The 22,435-nt window shown below is 36.2% G+C and overlaps 2 protein-coding genes across 4 annotated transcripts in view; one reads left to right on the top strand and one right to left on the bottom strand.

The window, feature by feature from the left end:
* Positions 1-22,435, bottom strand: part of JMJD1C (jumonji domain containing 1C) — a 355,043-nt gene that overhangs the window by 303,223 nt on the left and 29,385 nt on the right. The window lies entirely within an intron of this gene.
* LOC306659421 (thioredoxin domain-containing protein 9-like) lies at positions 2,685-3,614 on the top strand. The gene is given in 2 exon segments (XM_079136923.1): positions 2,685-3,374; positions 3,376-3,614. Coding segments are annotated over 2 exon segments (672 nt in total). The 5' UTR covers positions 2,685-2,841; the 3' UTR covers positions 3,515-3,614.

The raw sequence follows: 22,435 nt of genomic DNA, 5'->3' as shown, positions 1-22,435 counted from the left end.
ATTGCAAAAATTTGCAAAGCATTTGTGATTCTAAACATCGCTGTTTCCTTTCATTATTACATTATTATTATAAAATTATATCATTATTACTTGTAACATGAATACTTATTATTTCTCCCTCAAAGGTTCAGTTCCATTAGGAACACATTATGAAGCCTGAATACCTTATGCAAATGAGAAGTCTTCATTGTACACTTCTGTTCTATGCAGATGTTTTGTTGCTTTTTTTTTTTAACCTTAAGATGTACTTCTTAGAGGGTACCAAAATGGTCTTCATTTTTTTTTCTTCATTTTCCCCACTGCAAATGATGTCATTACTTAATAAGAAATACCCAAATTGATGAAAATAGTTAACTCTATCTGGAAAAGTTCATGTACTTGTCAAAGATGAACCTAAAAACATTAGTTGTGATATTGGGTATGAAAACATTCCCCCACCCCTGATGCCACCCCACCCCATGGACCAGCGATGTTTTATTCAGCACCAAAGGGGCACATCTTCGGGGACAAAATGGCTCTGAGAACACTTCTTAATAAATTCTTTCAAAATTAGATAATAATATTTGCTCCTGAGGAAAGAACCAGAAAGTATTCTGGGTACAAAACAATATAAGCTTCCTACTACTAGTAGAGAAGCAGTTTTACTGAGAGACTGGAGTTCAACAGTCTGCACACAAAATTGGTCTAGGACAAAAGAGAAAGACCCCATCCCACTACAACAAATCTATCTTCCAGCAATAAAAACAGCACTCTACCACTAGAGAACTAACAAAAGAATATATAAAGACTGTCTGAAATACAGGCATGCAAGGAAGGGTTAAAGAATAGGTGGACTAAAAACACTGTCAACACTTTCTAACAAATTATTGACTCCCACCCCCACTTAAGCACTGGGTGATGACCAAAAGATCTGAAATTGAAGATACATTAAAAGTAATCAGAGCCATAAAAGAAAAAACAAAACACGTAAACTCCAGGCAAGACTGATTCAGCTTCTCCTCCATGCTAACTCAGGTAGAACAAGAATCATAGTCATACTTGTCTCTGGACATAAATACTATTTATCTCAATCTCCACTAGCCTCCAAAGGATGGCTGACATTCAACCAAAAAGTAATAACCACTCAAAGACTCAAGAACAAAAAATCATGTAAGGAGACAAAGCAATCAGGTGATGCAGCTTTGGAAACTGGAACTATCAGTCAAAGAATTTATAATAATTATGAATGATAACACAGGAGCAAATGAAACAGGTTAAAAAAAATGCATGATCAAATGACAACAGAGAAAAAAACACTACAAGAATCAAACTAAAATGTTAAAAATAAAGGTCAAACTTGCTAAAATTAAGAAATGCAATAATGGAAATTTTAAAAAGTTTTTGACACCATACTTGATAGAGATGAGAAAAAAAAACAATTACTCCTGAAGATAGGTCAAAATAAATTGCCAAAGCTAAAACTAAACAAGAAAAAAAAAAAAAATCAAGGATATGAAACATTATAAATGATCTAAACTACCTAACTGGGGTCTTAAAAAAAGAGAATGAACATAAATACAAAATACTTGAAGAGGTAATTCTGAGTATTTTTTTCAAATCACAAATTCAAAAAATTCAGAGTAGCCCAAGTAGAATAAATATTCAAAAAGATCTAGATATATTTTCTTTAACTTTCTTATGTAAAAAATGTACTTTATTTATTTATTTATTTATTTATTTATTTTTGATACCAGGGGTTGAACTCAGGGGTACTTAACCACATCCCCAACCCTTTTAATTTTTTATTTTGGGTCTCACCAAGTTGCTTAGGGCCTCACTAAATTGCTAAGGCTGGCCTTTTGTCATCCTCTTGTCTCAGCCTCCGGAGTCACTGGGATTACAAGTGTGTGCCACCATGCCTGCCAAAGGTTAAAATCTTTTAGATGACACTGGGCTTGGTAAAAAGATAACACCAAAAACCATATTTGCAAAATTTAAAATTAAGCCAAGTTAAAATAAAAAACCTCTGCTCTCCAAGGTCAAAGAGTGGGGTAAAATATTTATAAAACACTTATCTGATAAAGGTTGGTATCCAGAATACTTAAAGAACTTTCAAAATTTAATAATAAAGAAGACAACAGATTTTTTTAATTGGGCAAAAGAGTTGAACAAATATTTTAAAAGATAAACTAATGAATAATAAGCCTAAGAAAAGACACTCAACATCATTAGTTATGAGGAAATGAATATTAATCAATGAGATACTACTGCACAACTATCCAAATGGCTAAAATTAAAACACACACAGAGGTAATGCCAGGTGTTAAGAAGGATGAAAAGCAATCAGAACTCACATACAGGACTGACTGATAATGACAGCCACTTTGCAAAAGAGTTTGGCAGTTTCTAATAAAGTTATGTATATTTTTAAATGACTCAGCAATCCCAATTTTAAATATTTTTTAATCCATGCTTATACAAAGAAACTGTACCCAAATGTATATAGCAGCTTTATCTGTAATTGCCAAAAATCCAGAAACATCCCCAAATGTCCCTCAACTGGAGAAGAGACATATATGGTAAGTTATTTACCAGTAAAAAAAATTGAACATGCAACCATATGGATGAACCTCTGCAATTCAGAGACCACCCTCCTCATCCATGCACCTTCAGGTTTAATGACTCAATAAAAGGACTAGACCGGAGCCAATGAGAAGGCGGAAGTGAAAGCTGACTCCTAGTTGCCGGCAGCTGCTGCAAGGCTGAAGCCAAAGTGCACTGCTGTCCTGGAGCTGCTGGTCTGTCGCTTGTTAGGTACCACCGAGCTCTCAGTAACAGGACTGAACTATACCATTTAGAAAAATGGAAGCTGATGCTTCTGTCGACATGTTTTCAAAAGTCTTGGAGAACCAGTTGCTTCAGTCGGCCAAGCTAGTAGAAGAACATTTGGATTCTGAAATTCAGAAATTGGATCAGATGGACAAGGACGAATTGGAACACCTCAAAGAAAAGAGACTTGAGGCACTAAGGAAAGCTCAGCAGCAGAAACAAGAGTGGCTTTCTAAAGGACACGGGGAATACAGAGAAATCCCTAGTGAGAGAGAGTTTTTTCAAGAAGTCAAGGAGAGTAAAAAAGTGGTTTGCCATTTCTACAGAGACTCCACATTCAGGTGTAAAATACTAGACAGACATTTGGCGATACTCGCCAAGAAACATCTCGAGACCACGTTTTTGAAGCTGAATGTGGAAAAAGCACCTTTCCTTTGTGAGAGACTGCGTATCAAAGTCATCCCCACTCTCGCACTCTTAAAAGATGGGAAAACACAAGATTATGTTGTTGGATTTACTGACCTAGGAAATACAGATGACTTCACCACAGAAACATTAGAGTGGAGACTCTGATATTCTTAATTACAGTGGAAATTTAATGGAGCCACCATTTCAAAGCCAAAAGAAATTTGGGACAAACTTCACAAAGGTGGAAAAGAAAACTATCCAAGGAAAGAAATATGATTCAGACTCTGATGATGATTAGAGATTAATTATAATTCTTTGTAAATCATCTATTTCTGTTTTATTCACATTTCTGTTTTCTAAATTCTATTGATTTTAATAAATTGGTCTTCTGACACTCAAAAAAATAAAATAAAAGGACTAATGAAATTCAAAGGAGTCATTATACCTGAGGTCATAGTTTACTATAGCAAAACTGATACAGATTAAAATCAGCAAAGGGAAGAGGGGTATAGGACAGGGACCAGGAAATAGCAGATACAAACTTCCAGTTGTCCTCTACCATTGAAGCCATTGACACTACACTTGTTTCTCCCAGCAAAAACATGTAACAACATACAAGGAATATTAGCAACTAGGGAAGCTCAACTGAAACGTAGTATTAGGGGCACTATTGGGGCTCTGATCATCTATAGGGTCATCTGAATAGCTGACTTAGTTTTTAGCCTCTTCAGAGATCGAAGGATAACTACATAACTCAAGGTCCCCAACATAAATAATACTGTCAGCATAGATAATCTGCATTGGCCTAAGGTCTGCAAATAAACAGATATCAGGTAATATGTGGCAGGAGCTTAGAAGTTATCACTCTGGAGCTAGGCAAGAGCCAGTCCATTCTTTCAGCAACTTTATACCTTAGATGCACAATCCAAAATTCATTTTAAGTGAAAAGAGTCAAATTCAAGAAAACTACAAAGTATGTGATTCCATTTATGAGACACTTCTAGAAAAAGCAAAATTATGACAGAGCTCAGTCGGGTCCAGTGTGTGGAGGGAAGGCACAAGATTACTATATCTTGATTGTGGTGGTGGTGGTTACACAAATACATGTACTTGCCAAAAATCACAAAAATATATGAAAAAGAACAATGATTTTTACAGCTTATCAATTATGTAATTAACCTGATTACGTAGGGTTACCTGCTGTGGTCCCTACCTGTAACCCCAGCTACTCATGAGGCTGAGGCAGGAGGATCACAAGTTCCAGGGCAGACCGGACAATTTAGAGAGACCCTGTCTCAAAACAAAAAAAAAAAAAAAACAAAACAAAAAAATGGCTGAGGGGATGCAAGCTCAGTGGCAGAGTGCTTGTATAGTCTGTGCAAGGCCCTGGGTTCAATCCCTAATAGTGAAGGTGAAAAAAGAAAGCAAGGAAGGTAGACAGTAAGTATTGTAAGATACTTATTGTCATCTGAAGCACTTTTGTCCCTTAAAAATGGCAATTATAAATATCAAACGCATTTTTGTCAGAAGACAAATGCCTCTCTTTACTAAGTAAAGACAGTCAATGGAAAATTGTGTCTCTACAGGTATCTTGTAAAAATTATGAATACACACAAAGAAAAATATTGTGACTCCTAGCTGGCAGGATTATGGGTAACAATTTTTTTCTCTTCTATTTCAGTTAATGTTCTCTGTGTCATAAAAACCAATTTAAGATTTTTTTTAGGTTCACTAATACTGTAATATTAGTACACATATTCTAAAATAACCCCGAACAACCCATGCTCTTGTAGAATCCTCTCTTCTTCAGTGTAGGTGGGACTTGTAACTTGTTTCTAACCCACAGAATATGGCAAGGTGATGGCACAGCACCTCCATGATTGCTATTTTGTGGTACTGAGGACTGAGTCCACTGAGCTACAAACCCAGTCTTTTTTTTTTTTTTTTTTTTTCTTTTTAATTTTGAGTCAGGGTTGTGCTAAACTGTCCAGGCTGGCCTCAAACCTGACAATCTCCTACCTCAACTTCTCAGGTAGCTGGAATTGAAGGCGTGTGCCTTGGTACCCAGTCCCATAATTGCTATTTTGTAATGGCAAAGGTGAAAATACTCTGCAGGTACAATTTAGATCCCCTAATTGGTTGACCCTAACTAAATTAACCAAAAGGGAAATCATCTTGAATGGGTCTCACTAATCAGATGAACACTTTAAGAGAGGTCAGAGACTCTTCTAATGACTTTGGAAAAACAAGCTGCCATGAGTTCCACAGTTAAAAGGAAATAAATTCAGCTCACAAACCATGTAGGTTTGCAAGAGGAACCCTAGCTTCAAAAGAGATTCCAGCATAGACCAATACTAACATTTGCAGCCTTATGAAACCCTGAGCAGAGGACTCACCTAAACTGTACCCAGATTCTTCACCGGTAGAAGGTGTAAGGAAACAAACCTAGGTTGTTTCAAACTGCTATATTTGTGGCAATTTGTTACATAGCAATAGGAAATACAGCAATTAAAAAAACTTACAAGACTCTTGGTTTCACCCATGAGTAGTACTCCCAGGGTGCCTCTCAAATTAGAGGAACTGCACTATTTTAGGAGGCATTTCATTTTTTGAAAACAATGTGAACCTTACATGGCATGATACAAATCTAATCAACAACGAAGATCTGTATTTCAGATAATTGTCTGGAAATATTTCAGACTCACTGCTCAATAACTAGAAACTGTTCCTAATAAATTGTGTATATGGAAAACTGTCTATAGGTGTGGTGGGCGAAACCCGGGGCCCAGGGTTACACCACGTGCATCTAAAGATGGCGACTGGCAGAGAGCAAACGGCGTCCTGATTATGCCTGGAAAGAGGCAGGAAGCATTTACAATTGGCTGTATGATAATCAGTTCAGCCGCCTAGCGCCGTGGACATATATACTTTACATGTATGCTTGAGCGAGTGATCGCTTGACCTTTAACAGGATTGGATGGACATATCTGGTTACAATTGCTTATGCATGAGACTGCTTATATATTGAGGGTGTGTTATCTGAATAAAGGGAAAGCTGCTTCATGAACTTCGGAAGAGTACGTGTCTTTTGTCCCGCTGGTCGGGCTGAAAGAGCAAGAAGTGGCGAGAGCCACTTGAAGCAACCCAGGCTAAGAAGCGGCGGTTTTCAAGCTGCGGTTTTCCGTATATAGGATACTGATACAGTCTATCTAGTTATCCTAAAACGTGATTCTTTGGAGAGCAGGGAGTTGATATCAGAATCTATATAGGAATAGATGATGATGGTATTTTTAAATGCTTGTATTAATACAGTATTTTAATATTATAAAACATTATGTTTGATATAAATTATAAAAAATAAAGTTCAAAATCTTATTGGCAAATAGGAATAGATATTATATTATATATTAATCTGCCACAAAAGGTTAGGGGGAAGAAAGCATAACAGAAATTGGAGAGGAGGAAGAGTGAATGGATGGGAAATATTTGTCTAATGATGTGTAAGTTTGTAAAAGAGGAGGTGGTGTGTTAGTCACCTTTCTGCCACTGTGACAAAATACGTGAGAAAATCAAATTAAAGGAAGAGATTTATTTTGGCTCACAATTTCAGAGGTTTCAGCCCATCATCACTTGGCCATGTCAGGCCTGTGGTGGCATGGCTATGATGGGAATATGTGGTGGAGGAGGTCTGTTCACCTCACAGAGACAGAGAGGAAGGAGTCAGGGTTCCAAGATCCTTTCAAAGGCATGCCCCTAATGACCCAACTTCTAAAAGATTTACCCCACGTCCTAAAGGATTTACCTCCACACAACAGCACCATGGGCTAACAACCAAGCCTTTAGCACAGGGGCCTTTGGGAGACCTTTAAGATACAAACCATAACGCTGAGTATACAGCTCATTGATAGAGCACTTGCCTAGCATGTATGAGGCCCTGGTTCAGTTCCTAGCACTGCAAAAAAAAAAAAAAGTCCAAAATAGTGACAGAAGGAGACCTCTGGTGAACTCTACTGGGGCACTATACACGACAAGGTGTAAAATTCCCAGGATATAGGATATTGGTTCACTGTAAGGTTGCTCTCACTGGAATTAATAATGATGTCATTTTAAAGAATATTACCAAAAAAAAAAAAATTCTATTTGTTGGAAGTTGTGGCTTAAATTACTTTACATACTATAATGCATATTGTTCTCAAGAACACATTCAAGAAAACCTCTTTTTGGTCTTAATATTAGCAAGAGTCATGTTTTTCCTTTGCTGATGTTTTGTTTTCATCATATGGAAAATACGAATTAAAATACTGACCCAATTTTCTTTCTAATGTAGGTCACCAGAAAGTTTTATGCTATACTTCTTTGGTTTTTAATTCTTTTTTTTTTTTCAAACATTCACATAAGTAGAGAGTAAACAAATGCTTGTGTATACAACACACAATGCAACAATGTCAACATTTTCCCAATCACATTCTTCTATCCGACAAACACACATACTCTCAAGTACTTGACAGCATAACCAAGATATCATTTCATTTCACCCATTAACAATAAAGAATGTATTGGTACCAGTCTTTTCATTAAATTGACATTTTAAAGAAATTATTACATCTCACAAAATTAACAATAATTCCTCAATATTGTCTAATAAAAAAACCCATGTACAAATTTCCTCAATTATCTCAAAAATAAAAATTTTATCATGTTTGTCTAAACCAGAAACAAAACCAAGTGCATATGCATTTGGTTGATATGTCTCTTTAACTCACCCTTAATCAGTAATAAGTCATTTGTCCTGCAGAATTTCTCACATACTAAATTGAGCTGGTTCCTTAGAGTACTGACTTATTGCTCTTTTCTCCACATTTTCTGTAAACTAACAGTAAGATTTAGAGACATTATTCAGTTTCGATTTTTTTGGCAAGATACTTCATTAGACTGGGTGTGGTGGTGGCACACGCCTGTAATCCCAGTCATTCAGGAGGCTGAGCAAGAGAATCTAAGTTTCAAGCCAGCATGAGCAACTTAGCAAGACCTTGATTCAAAACAAAAGGGAGGGGCTGGGAATGCAGCTCAGTGGTAGGGCACAATTGGGTCCAATACTCAGTACAAAAAAAGAAAAGAATACTTTATTAAACGATACATATACTTTCCTAATCCATTACATTAAGATACATATAATCTTACTATAGTTTATCCTACATACAGTGATTATTATCTCGAAGTGTTGCCAGCCTAACTCACCCAATGGTCATTTTTCCATTATTTCCTTAGGACTTGCCCACAGATGATTTACTAATTGTATCATTCTATTTTCATTAGTTACCTGAATTTGTTTTTAAAAAACGTTTTCCCTAATTAACTATTTGGTTACCCTGAATACTGTTTACACACACACACACACACACACACACACACACACACACACACAAAGATTTTTTTATTCTCTTTCTTTATTTATATATTCTCTAAACAATGAACTAGTAGTGGTCTACCACCTCCCAAAGCTATGCTATTTCTTAACTTCACTAATTTTGTCTGTCTCACTACTACTGTGTTAACTTGCTAAATTTCTACAGAAATAAACACAGTGATAATATATTCAGAATTCTTTGGACAGATATCTGAATGCTAATGTAAAGTACTAAGAACTTTTAAAACTGAAAAGATAAACTGAGTAATTTTAACAAAAGAGTCTTTTTCAGAAAGTGACCATTTTGAAGAGAGAGAGCAATGGAAGTAGCATCACAAAAAGCAAAGCAAGCTTTGGTAGTCCTGGACTCTTCCCCAACAAAAACACAAACCCACACATCTACAGTCAAATCCTTGATCCTTGACAAAGGTGCCGAAAACATACACTGGAGAAAAGACAGCCTGTTTAACAAATGGTGCTGGGAAAGTTGGTTATTCATATGTAGAATAATGAGACTAGATCCTTATCTCTTACTTTGCACAAAAGTCAACTCAAAATGGACCAAAGACCTAGAAATTAGACCAAAACTATGCAACTCCTAGAAGAAACCAGAGTCAACATTCCAGCATATGGGCATAGGCAAAGGTTGCTTGTGAGGACCCCTAAACTTCAGTAAATAATCCCAAGAATCAATAAATGGGATGACATCAAATTAAAAAGCTACACAGCAAAAGAAATAACTAAGAATGTGACAAGAGAACCTACAGAATTGAGAAAACTGTGCTAGCAACTCACTGACAGAGGTTTAGTATCAAGAATATATGAAGAACTCAAAAAAACACCAAAACTGCCCTCCAAAATAACTCAATTAATAAATGGGTCATCTCTGTGCCTTCTATGCTATTCCAAGAGTCTGTGTGTCTGTTTTTACACCAGTACCATAGTTTTTGTTACTATAGTTCTGTAGCATAATCTGAAGTCAGGTGTTGTGATGCCTTTAGCGTTGTCTTTTTGGTTTTGCTTTTGGAGTTTTGTTTTGTTTTGTTTTTTTAAACATTTATTAGTTGTAGACAGATACAATATCTTTATTTATTTTTATGTGGTGCTGAGGATTGAAACCAGTGCCTTGCACGTGTGAGGCAAGCGCTCTACCACTAAGCCACACCCACAGCCCTGTTTTGTTTTTTTGTTTGGCTTGAAATTGCTCTGGTTCTTCTGGGTCTTTTGTTCTGCCAAATGAATTTTAGGACTGATTTTTCTAGTTTTGTGAAGAATGTCATCGATATTCTGATGGGGATTGCACTGAAACTGAATGTTGCTTTTAGTAATATGGCCATTTTACAATATTAATTCTGCCTATCCATGAACATCTTCACTTGTCTCCTTCAATTTTGGTCTTAGTGTTCTACAGTTTCATTGTAGAAGTCTTACATCTTTCGCCTCCTAGATTAGATTTATTCCTAATCTCTGTGTGTTTGTGTGTGTGCATGTTTGAGGCTATTGTGAATGGTATTGTTTTCCTGATTCCTTTCTTCAGAGTTTTATTATTGGTGTAGAAGAAAGTTAATGATTTTTGTTATATGATTTTTTTTATATATTTTTTTAAGTTGTCGATGGATATTTATTTATTTATTTATCTATTTATTTATTTATATGTGGTGCTGAGGAGCGAAGCCAGAGCATCACACCGTTCTACCACTGAGTCACAACTCCAGCCGTGTTGTCTTGATTTTGTAACCTGCTGCTTTGCTGAATTTGTTTACTAGTTTTAGCAGTCTTCTGGTGGAGGTTTTTGAATCGATAGAAGAGGTTTTTAGAAATATTAAATAGTATTAACAGCTTCTTTTGGTGGTAGGATTACTGGAGTTTGTTTTTTTTAATCCTCCTTTTCTGGATTTTTCAAATACAGTACTAGGTCAGTTAAAAAACAATTTTTAAAGTAGTATTTTTAAAGCCATATTTGTTTTATTATAGCAGTTGTACACTCAGACATCACTGCTCTAGGCACAACATGAAAGGTTCCAATCAAGTTGGGAAGGTCTCTCACTTAATCAAAAAGCAGAGGACATGCAAGCTTTTGCAACAATTTCAGATCTTAAAGTTCATCTTATAGGTAAGTTCAATGGAGGGAGGTAATGAATTCTTCAGCAGTAGCCTAAAATGTAGTTAAACAAGCAAGACCTCTCCAAAGCTTGGCACCTAGACTATTATTGCCGACAGCTGTGAACACAATGGTTACGGGATGAATGAGCTTGAAGCTCACCTCAGTGTATGCTATTAACAGTTTTTAAATTGTTATAAAAATTATTCACCTTAACTAATTTGAATGCCTACAGAGAGAAACACCATTTCAGACAGAGAACTACTATGGACTCAAACATTTTTTGCTACATTTCCAATGTCACTCAGGAAAAAAAAAAAGATGTATGACTAATATAAAATTTGTGACCTTGACTACTATTATATAGGAATAAAGTTCCTTTTTGTGATTCAACAACAGTCCTTTCCTTACTTTCATTCCACATCAGAGGATAAAAATTTCAGGGAGCAATAGTTGCAAGCATTTTCATCAACTAGCACATAACTCATATAATTTTTATGTGTGTGTGTGTGTATGTATGTGTTTGTGTGTGTGTGTGTGTGTGTGTGGTGTTAGGGATTGAACCCAGGCACTTGTTCTTAGGCAAGTGCTCTATCTACCACAGACTTTTATCCCCAGCATAATTCATATTTATATATCAGAGAATTTGTGTTTAACATAACCATATTGTGGATTCATCAGAACTAAGGCTCATATTTGCAAATTTTACAAATACCATTCCTATGGTGACACACTGAAAAACCATTTGAAACATCATTACATACTGAATCCTCAAAATGTTTTTACTAAATGCAACTTATATTATTGAGAAATAAACTGTATTTTTCTTCAGAAATTAAATAGGATTTCTTTAATTAGTGGCACAGTAACATCATGAAGCCTCTTTCTAGATAGCTATAGAAAAAATTTTAAAACTTGTTTTAGCTTACTCATATTTTAGCATTTGAAAAACAGTAAAGATACTTAAAGGCAGATTTGAGAAACTTGTACTTGGAAACTATAATGGAAGACTGTTCAAACTCATTTACTCCAACTATCATATCTACTAGACAAAATATTATGCTTTAAGATAGTAGATACCTTATTTTCAAAAAAATTTTTTTTTCCTTTTAAAAATAAACAGGCTTTCTTCTTAACTCTGTGGCTAGGAAAGTTCACTTACTAGTTTCTTCAACAAAAATAAGACCTTTCTGAAATAAAGTACAGTCAATTACAGATTATTCAAATGTGGCTTATTAAGACTATTTCTTTTATATCTTCCTCTTTCACCCAGCAAACTGTGAGATCTCTCCCATAATCTCACTTAGTGATAGACACATTTCTTTTAGACAAATTACTCTCCAGTTTATTCATTCCATTTTGAGGAGGAGGAAGAGCCAAATGGGAGCCAGAAAGAAAAATGTGGGAGGATAAAAGAAACCTAAGTATGAGAAATAATTATAGATTTTCCTGGGATTAAAGACTGTAAACACCAGAAGATGCACAGAGAGGGTAGAAAATTTCGAATTTCCATTGTTTCACATCTGTGTTAGATTCCCATTGTATCACAAAACACCTAAGACAATAAGGAAATAATAAAAGGAAAACAGGTATTTTGGTTCATGGTTTCAGAGATGTTAGTCCACGGTTACTTGCCCCAGTTGTTTGGGTCCTATGGCACAGTACATCCTGGTGGAAACACAGAGTGGCAACACACTGTAGAGGAGGCCTATTTACCTTACAGAAGCCAGGAAACAAAAAAGAGAGGAAATGTCCAGGGTCCCAGTATCTCCTTTCAAGGGCATACCCCTAATGACTTAACTTCCTCCAACTAGGATCCACTTCTCAAAGGTTCTACCACCTCCCAATAGTGCCTTGGTCTGGGAACCAAGTCATTAATATCGTTAGTATCTTTGGGGGACATTTTATATCCAAACTACATTAACATCCTATTATAGATGTATGAACTCATATTGTACAGTACATTCCAAAGGTATATACAAGGCATAAGTGTATTCTGAAATTTTTGCATTTCAGTTTATTTGTGGCTACAGAGATGAAATTAATCCAAACAGATGAAATTAATCAGAAACATTTAGATGTTTTGGGTTAATAGCATAATGTAATATAGTGATTAAGAGGGCTAACTTGTGCTACATTGTCTGAATTCTAGTCCAACTCCACCTTTACAAGCTGTGAGACTCTGGGCAAATAACTTGATCTCTCTGGACCTTAGTTCCCTTATCTGTAAAATCAAAATGAAAATAGTTCATATAAGGAGTTGCTGTGATGATCCAAAGGAAGACATGCTATATGCATAGAACAGAGTTACTCTTACAAGAAAGGTCAGTAGTAGTTCACTTTTTATTCTTTAAAACTAATGAAATGCTTAATAAATTTTTAAAAATCCAATTCCTAATTATCACAAACGATTGATCAAATCAAGTATGATTATTCTGTAATGTCTCCACACTTCTAGTCAAAACCACCATCTTAATAAAGGAAATCATTTCAGACTACAATTACTATAAAATCTAATGTAAAAGACTTATATTCTATCAATGTGAGTTCCAGACACAGTTCAGTGGCAGAGCACTTGCCAACATGCATGAGGCTCTGAGTTTGACCTTCAGCACTAAAAAATAACTATACATCATCAATCACTCAATATAATCTTTAAAATGGAATAAAATTAATGGGTCTACTGGATTGTTTATTCATAATAAAGAAAATAAAATAATTATGGAAGAAATTTACTAGTTTAACTTCCTTCATGAAAACTACTGTAATTTAAAGAGAAAAATGTGCTATTTTCATTTACAGGTAAAGAATGAAAGCTTAAAACAATCCACTAATTTCTATCAAGTATTTACCACTAAACATACCATAATGTTAACAGGTATGTTGTCGTGCAAGTCTACATCAGGGGAGTCTCACCTTTGGCACTACTGACATTTTAGGACAGTAATTCTTTGTTGGCAGGGAGGATGGAACTATTCTCTCTGAATTTCAGGAAATTTAGGAGCATTCCTATCACTACCCACCAGATTCCAGCAGCACCACCTCCCACTACCCATCCTACCCAAACTGCTCCATGTGACAACCAAAAATGTCTCCAGACATTGCCAAATGACAGTTCCTGTAGATTATGAGAAAATTTCTTTTGGTTCTGACAAAAGGGGTTTATAATAACAAACACACACACACAACTTTTTCTGCCATTTTGTTGCAAATTTCACAAAATATGTATTACCTTTCCACAATGCATCTTAGTATTTTGATTACTCTTGCAAATCAGAAAGCAGCTAGTGTCTACTTTATTTTACACTTATTTGATTCTCTGCAAAACTGAAAGGATGTAATTCTTCACTAATGTATTTTTTAAAACCACGATTCATTTTAAATTTGTTCCTTCCATATTAGAATAAAAAATTTTAATCATATCTTTTCTTTAAACTAGATACATTATGTTGCCAATCACAAACACAGTACTTAAACAAATGAAGTGCTAATACTCAGCATGTGAGATCTATTAAGCCTAGGATAAGCATTTAACATAAATAATCTCATTTAGTCCTAACAATAATCCTAAAAATATATCCCTGCTTTTTCAGGTGAGAAAATGGAGGCTAAGAAATGATAACATGTTAAGTAATTATGATTAACATGTCTAAGTTATAAACATGACTTCATAATACTAGTAAGTGGCAGAGCCAGGATTGGACTGCAAGCCCCCAAAGTCAAGAGTTGAAGCTCTAGAACCAGATTTGTTTCCTTATGAACGAGCCTAAGAATCACCACTGCAAAAACTTAATCAATGGACCACTTATCTTTTGAGATCAGACTTTTCCCCATTAAACAATACTGATTGATTGATTTGATTTTTGTGTGCGAGGGATCAAATCGAGGACCTATGCAGACTAGGCAAGTACTGTTGAGCTTCACCCCCACTATGAACAGTTTTTTAATTTAAGACTTTAAGTGTATATAACTTTTGCAAATAAACAACTGTTCTTATTCCCAGTATTTAGTCCCTCCTCAGAACAAGCAAGTTTGAATTTCAACACTGGCTTCTGTGATAGAATTTGTAGTTAAAGAACTTAAGCTTTTGTGAAAATATAAGGTAGAAAATATAAGGGCTTGATGAAACTAACAAAAACAATGATAAACTTATTTTTATATTTTGTTAAATTTAAAAAAGTCAAACAGAAAGAAGAATGCCAATTTACAAAATTGATTATAATGAGCACTATGTTTAATTTCTATTAACCTTTGGTTCTGGGATAATAATGACATATTTCTGACAAAGGTCAAGCTCACAGAAAAAAAAAAAAGGAGAGAAAAAAAGAAAGGAAGGAAACACTGGAGTTTCCTCAGTTGTCCTAATCCAACTACTGCAAGGCCCATGAGATCCCCAGGACAGGAAGGCAAGCTAGAGGTCCTGCTGCACTCCTCGTCCCTCACTCCCTGGAGGGTAAATTAGACTTGGCATAATGGGTTTTAAGAAAAGGAAACCAGGAATATAAGCTTATCTACTAAGGGATGACAATAACACTAGCTTCAGGATGATTAAATAATTCATTTACAACAACTAGCACAGTGCCAAGTATACAGTAAGTGCTCAGAAAATGTTAGTTGGTTTTTTTTTTTTTTATTGTTGTTGTTGTTATTCAAAGAAAAGGTTAGTATAAAAACTTTTTAAACAGAGGAATATACCTGTGGTTCTTCCTGAAACTCTTCTACACTTTCCTCTTTGTATGTATTTTCTTTCAAAATCTCCTTGCTATAAGGTTATCCTCAAGAGAATAAGTCTTTCTTACAACCTCCATTTCTTCCTCACAAGAGAAAGTCATATGAAGAAATACCTTCTCCCCTTCAAACCTTATTTCTTTTTCTGAGCACATGACATTTCAGTGTAGAATAATGAGTAACATCTCATCCTAGAAATGAAATTATCACAATAGACAAAAAGATACTAAGAATATATTCACATTTACCCAGATTTCAAGTCAGGAGAACTCATATTTGGAAAAACATCATTGGACCTGGAGCAGGAACATTTTGAAAGCAGGAATGGGAAACCTTTGGCACAATGCCTAGCACAAAGCAACATTTAAATAAAAGTGCTACTTAAATGAATTAATGCTCTTCTCTAACTAGCAATTTTATCTACTAACTTACTCAAGATATACTTGCCCAGGATCTACTATATGCCAGGTACTACTGCCTTGTACTGGGATTCAAAAGTAAAAAACAAAGAGATGGTTATAAGCTGTGAAAAACATAAAAAAGAATATTAATGATGGTAGCACATGGAAATGCCAAGTAAGCCGGGGTTTGAGTCAGAGGTTTGATCAGAAAGATGAAGCTTAAAGAATGAATCAAAGTCAGTCACAAAAGAAAAGGGTAAGGTAAAGGATCTAGACAAATGTAAAACCCAGAACGTTTCGGAGAACATGCCACATTTGAGGAAGTGAGAGAAATGCAGTATAGTATTACTGAAACTTGGGACAATTAATTGAACAGGGGGTGGGGTCTTTGAGGATAAAGGGAATAAAGGCAGAGGGAAACAGTGGTGAAACCTGAGAGTAGTAATGTTAGCAGGGACCAGTAGACCATTATGAAGTGTGAATTTTAGACTAATGGCAAGAAGACCATTTAAGGACTTTAAGCAAAGAAGTAAAGGAATAAGATTTGCATAGCCACATCAATGTTCATAGCAGCTCAATTCACAGTAGCTAGCTTGTGGAACCAACGGAGATGCCCTTCAATTGATAAATGGATAAAGAAACTGTGGTATATATACACAATGGAATATTACTTAGCCATAAAGAAGAATAAAATTATAGCATTTGCTGGTAAATGGATGAAGCTAGAAAGTATCATGCTAAGTGAAATAGGCCAAGCCCAAAAAACCAAAGCCTGAATGTTTTCTCTGATAAATCGATGGCAACACATATCGAGGGGGGTTGGTGGGGGTTGAGGGGAGAGAAGAATGAAGGAACTTTGGATGGTATAGAGGAAAACAGAGTGGGAGAGGGTGGGGAAGGACAGATAGTAGAATGAAACAGTATTACCCCTATGTGTATGTATGATTACATGAATGGTGTGAATCTACATTGTGTACAACCATAGAAATGAAAAGGTGTACCCCATTTGTGTACAATGAATCAAAATGCAGTCTGTAAAAAATTTTTTTTTAAATTTAAATAAATAAAATAAAATGATTAACTGGCTTGTAGCATAGAAAATGGACAGAGGAATAATTAAGAAGCTGTTAAAATAAATCAGCTTCTTGCAACTAGACCTTCCATCTCTTATTGCAGTTTACAATGGATATTTTAAATGATCATGTCTCTACCATCTAAAAAAACAAACCTACCCACTCCCTTTAACTGCACATTGCCCTACAGTTACCATTCTCTCTCCTAAATTATAGTCACATATCGTGATAGTCCATTTCCCAAGCATCTTCACATGACTCACTCTTTATATCCCTTAGGTCTCTACTCAAATATTACCCTAATAAGAATCTCTGCACTTCACAATAAGTAGCGTTCCTTTCCCCAGGTCTGGCATTTCTGTTGGCCCATCACCATCTGACTCTATGGGCAAGGCACTATTCTAAGTACATGACATAATTTCTGTTATGACATCCTTTATGAGGATAAAGAAAATGAGACTTAAAAGGCTAACTTGCTAAAGGTCACAAAATCTGTTAAATAATTCAAATTCAGGTAAGTTCCTGGTTGGTATCACAAAGTTTAGGGAGGACAGATATAATAGTTCCTATTTTCTTTTCTCTTTGAAGATAATACAAGGTCATCTGCAAAGAATAATAGATGGAAAATTTGAGGAGAATAAAAGTCTGAAAAATAGAAGAGTTGACTAGCAAAATATTAAAAAACTGACAGACAAAATAGAGTTTATTAAAATCAGAAAATATGAATTTATAGTGATGATGACCTAATGGTATGATTTTTCTTCAGGGGCAAATTTTGTCCCCTTAGAATATTTGGTTGTCAAACTTGCAGGAAAGGGGACTACTCCTGGCATTAGTGAATACTGGTCAGGATGCTGCTAAATATCCTACAATGCCAACAATAATGCCCTCAACAAAGAATTCTGTGGTCCAAAATGTCAATTGTGCTAAAGATGAGAAACCATGGGTAAGAACAACACAGGTTGTAAAATTTCCTTAGCACATCAAGGGGAAAACAAAGAGCAAAGGGAGCTGAATTCACTAGTCAAAGTTAAGGTGATAGATCATAAATGTTGGTAATAAAAAATTTAGGATGTGAGAGGCCCAAGGGATCAAGGTAGGGGCAAAGTGGCCTCTGAGTGTGAGACGGCTAAATGGCTCTGTCATTTCTGTTACCAATAAGAGGACATTCCCACTGGGTGAGTACACAAGCTGGATAATCTAAAGTGCATCAATGAGTCAACAGGTTAACCTGGGGAAGCAAGATGGGTAATCAGGTCAGAAACTCTGAAGTCAACCTAAGAAGTCCTTTCATGTCAGGTTTTATCCTACATGCCAAGAAAGTCTATTGATATTTTAAAGAAGGGAGTAGCAAATGTGGAATAGTTCAGGAAGGTAAATCTACAGGGGCAACCAGTTTAGATTAATTAAAGCAGGAGTAAAAAGATCACTTAAGAAATTACTACTGTTCTCCAAAATGTAATAAAGGCTCTGTCAGTTTCCAACTTTGTGTGAGAAAAGACAGAAAACTATCTTTTACTGTGACATAGTATAAACCAAGCAGTATGCTAAAATACCTCATATTCATTATTTCACTTATTCCTCACTTAAAATTTGTGAGAAAGATATATTATTCCAATTTTGCCTACAGAAAGGAAAAAGGAAATGTAGATAGCCATACAACATGGACAGAGCTGGAATTCACTCCAGAATGATCTCATTACAGATTCATACTTTTGTGAATTGACACATTAGGAGTCACGACTTCAAATTTAAAAGGGTGGGAAGTAAGGATGTGATTGAACCATATGTTTGGACACATTGCCCTCAGTACTTCATAATCGCAGTCCTCCTAACATGCCCTGATTTCAAACAAAAGAGTGGTAGAGTCCACCAGATCAAGAGACCATGCATGTGGAGTCTTCCCAGAACCAGGAAAATACATTGTAAAATGTTTTAAAAACAGCAATGTCCTAAAGGTATCTAATAAAGTTCAGGACAATTTGGGGAAATACAGTAGTTTTTTTTCCTTAAGGAAAAAAAAAAGAGAAAAGAAAAGAAAAAATAGAAAATGCACATTACAGAAAAAGACTATCAAGAAGACTCTCCTAACAGTTGTATGAAAAACCATTAAGGCCAGACACAGTGGTACATGACTGCAATCCCAGGTACTTAGGAGATGGAGGCAGAGGATCAATTAAGGCCAGCCTGGGAAACTTCGCAAGACCCTGTCTTAAAATAAAAAAGTAAATAAAAATAAAAAGCCTGGAGAGGGGAGATCCAAGATGGCAGACTAGAAGAAGGCTGAATTCCTTATTGCTCCATGACTCAAAATTCAAGCAGAGGAAATACTGTTTCTCGGCAAGAAAGCAGTTGCTGCCCACCAATTCCCTGCTGTTTAACCCCCATTTGTTGCACTATGACTGCCTGCCTTTTGAACGCAGATCACTCTCTGATGGCCCCTATCATCTGCCATTTACCTTTCACCTACCCAGTGCCTGCAGAATGGTGTCCACCCTCCGATTGCCTGCTGTTAGCCTGCAGACCACCCACATACCCACTACCCACGGTTGCCTGGAAGTCCACTGTCACAGTATCCACAGGTGTGGTTACACGCAGCCGCCACCATCTTGAGACCAGGGCCTACAGGATTGCCACAGCCATGTTAGAGCTTGGCCACCTCAGTCTGGGAACACAGGCCAGGGCCTGGAGATATATTGGGGTATCCACAGGTGTGACTGCACCTGAGGTCTTTCTGCTAGACGTGCTAGTGGATGCCATCTGGCTATCTCTCTTCAGGGTCACTCCTTTGTGTGAGAACATCCCTTGTGGTCTCTCTGAAAGTTGAAAGGGCATTAAGATCTTGGGACTAAAGCAAGGCAGAGCCTGGGAGAGCTGAAGCCCAGGCCCATCAAATTGCAGCTGGGTGGGGCTGGGGATAAAGCTCAGTTGGTAGAGTGCTTGCCTCGTAAGCACAAGGCCCTGGGTTCAATCCCCAGCACCGCAAAAAAAAAAAAAAAAAATTGCAGCTGGGTTTGTGTGGGCCAGTCTGGATCTAGCAAACCTGTGAAAAGCTGGAGACTAGGGGCCCAGGAGGAGCACAGGTTGGAGAAACTGGAGAAAACCAGGCTCTCAGGCTCTCTCCAGCTCAGTGAGTTCTGAAATGTGCAGGGACAGAAGGGGCTGGCTACAATAGGTGGGAAGACTGGAGGAGGGTGTGAGGACATCTTGTTATCCACTCACCCACATAACTGGTCCGGCACCCACAGGACTGGGGCTAACATCAAACTTCAGAAAACGCCACCTTTCTCAGGGAAGCTGAGAAAATTTTTGAAAGTCAAGGGAAGCAATCACTTAATTTTCCATTGAGACTTTTCTTTCATTTTTTTGCACTCTCTCTCACACCTCTACAATCTTTGAATCCAAATATCATTCATGCATCAATTTATTGAGGAATGGGATGTCTGAATAGTACATTACCATTACAGTTCTATGGTAAATTCTTACATTTTTACTTTTTTTAAAAAATCTGTATTTAAATTTTTAAATCTGTATTTTTTTCACTCACCTGTCTCCCTTGCTGGATTCTCTCTCTCACTTCTCTCACACTAACAGTCAACCTCTATTAATTTCTCCCTCACTCTTTTTTTAAAAAATATTTTTTAGATGTTGATAGACCTTTATTTTATTCCTTCATTTATATGTGGTGCTAAGAATCAAACCCAGTGCCTCACACATGTGAGGCAAGTGATCTAGCACTGAGCCACAACTCCAGCCCCTCCTCCCTCTCTCTTACTATAAACTTTACCTCTGTCTTCTTTCCTCCCTCATAAACTCACATCTTACACTACTTCTGTTCCCTCATTATCCATCATTTGAAATGGTAAAACCCTTTTAGCAAACTTACTATTTATACTGTAGATAATAATTGAACACATCATTTCTTTATACTGTGACAAAACTATAGATGCCTTAATAGGAGCCATTTGATTTGAGATTATATATTGTTTGCATTGGGTGCTGTTAATATTGGTCTCCCCTTTAAAGGTGAGGGACTGGAAGTCTTCTTCAAGGACACTGTAAAATTACAAGGGTAGAAACTGTACTGCTGTTGATCCATAACACTAGATAAGAAGACACACAAACAACAAGGGAACAAAGCACCTCGAACAAACCAAGATGTTTCAACAACATAATCCACAGACGTCACAGTAGAAGAAATGGCAGAAAAGGAGTTTAGAAATACACAGATGGATCTTCAAAATAAAGGATGGTATTGGAGAGAAATCACAGGAAGTGAAAGATCGCTTCAATAAAGAGGCAGATTAAAAAAAAAAAATCGCGCAGAAATCCTCAAAATGAAGGAACCAACAAACCAAATTAAAAACTCAACGGAAAATATCACCAACAGACTAGACCATTTAGAAGACAGAACATCAGACAATGAAGATGAAATATATATGCTCTAGAAAAAAAAGTCAACTGCACAAAGAAGATGATAAGAAACCATAAACAGAACTTCCAAGATATATGGAATAACATGAAAAGACAAATTTAAGATTTATTGGAATAGATGAAGGCATGGAGATACAAACCAAAGGAATGCAAAATCTTTTCTATACCATAGTATCAGAAAACTTCCCAAATCTAAAGACTGAATTGGAAAATCAACTACAGGACCCTAAATGTACAAAATTACAGTAGACCCACACCAAGGCACAATATAATGAGAATGACTAACATACAAAGTAAGGATAGAACTTTAAAGGCTGCAAGAGAAAAAAAATCAAATTACATAGGGGGAAACCAATTCGGATTTCAGTTGATTTCTCAACCTACACCCTCAATGCCAGGAGATCCTGGAATAACATATACCAAACTCTGAAAGAAAATGGACATCAACTAAGAATTTTATATTCAGCAAAATTAAGCTTCAGAATTGAAGATAAAATAAAAACCTTCCATGATAAACAAAAGTTAAAAGAATTCACAACTAGAAAGGCTGCACCACAGAACATTCTCAGCAAACTATTTCATGAGGAAGAAATGGAAAAAAGAAAAACAAAAAGCAAAAAACAAAAACCAGCACAGGGAGGAACTATAATAAAGAAAAGATCAATCAAAGAATAAACTAAGTCAAGTAAAAAACCAAAAATAACCAAAATGACCAGGAATGTAAATCATCTCAATAATAACCTTGAATGCTAATGATCTAAATTCACCAATCCAAAGACATAGACTGAAAAGACCCAACAATATGCTATCTTCATGAGACTCACCTCTTAGGAAAAGACATCCACAGACTGAAGGTGAAAGGTTGGGGAAAAAACGTATCACTCACAAGGACTGCGTAAACAAGCAGGGGTTTCCATCCTCATATCAGACTTCTATTTGAAGTGGACTTCAAACCAAAGTTAGTCAGAAGGGATAAAGAAGCACATTTTTTACTCCTAAGGGCATCACACATCAGCAAGACGTAACAATCATAAATGTATATGCCCCAAACAATGGAGTATCTATGTACATTAAA

This window comes from Sciurus vulgaris (assembly GCF_902686455.1).
Source record: "Sciurus vulgaris genome assembly, chromosome: 4".
Lineage (NCBI taxonomy): Eukaryota > Metazoa > Chordata > Mammalia > Rodentia > Sciuridae > Sciurus > Sciurus vulgaris.
This window is presented reverse-complemented; position numbering and strand designations above follow the sequence as displayed.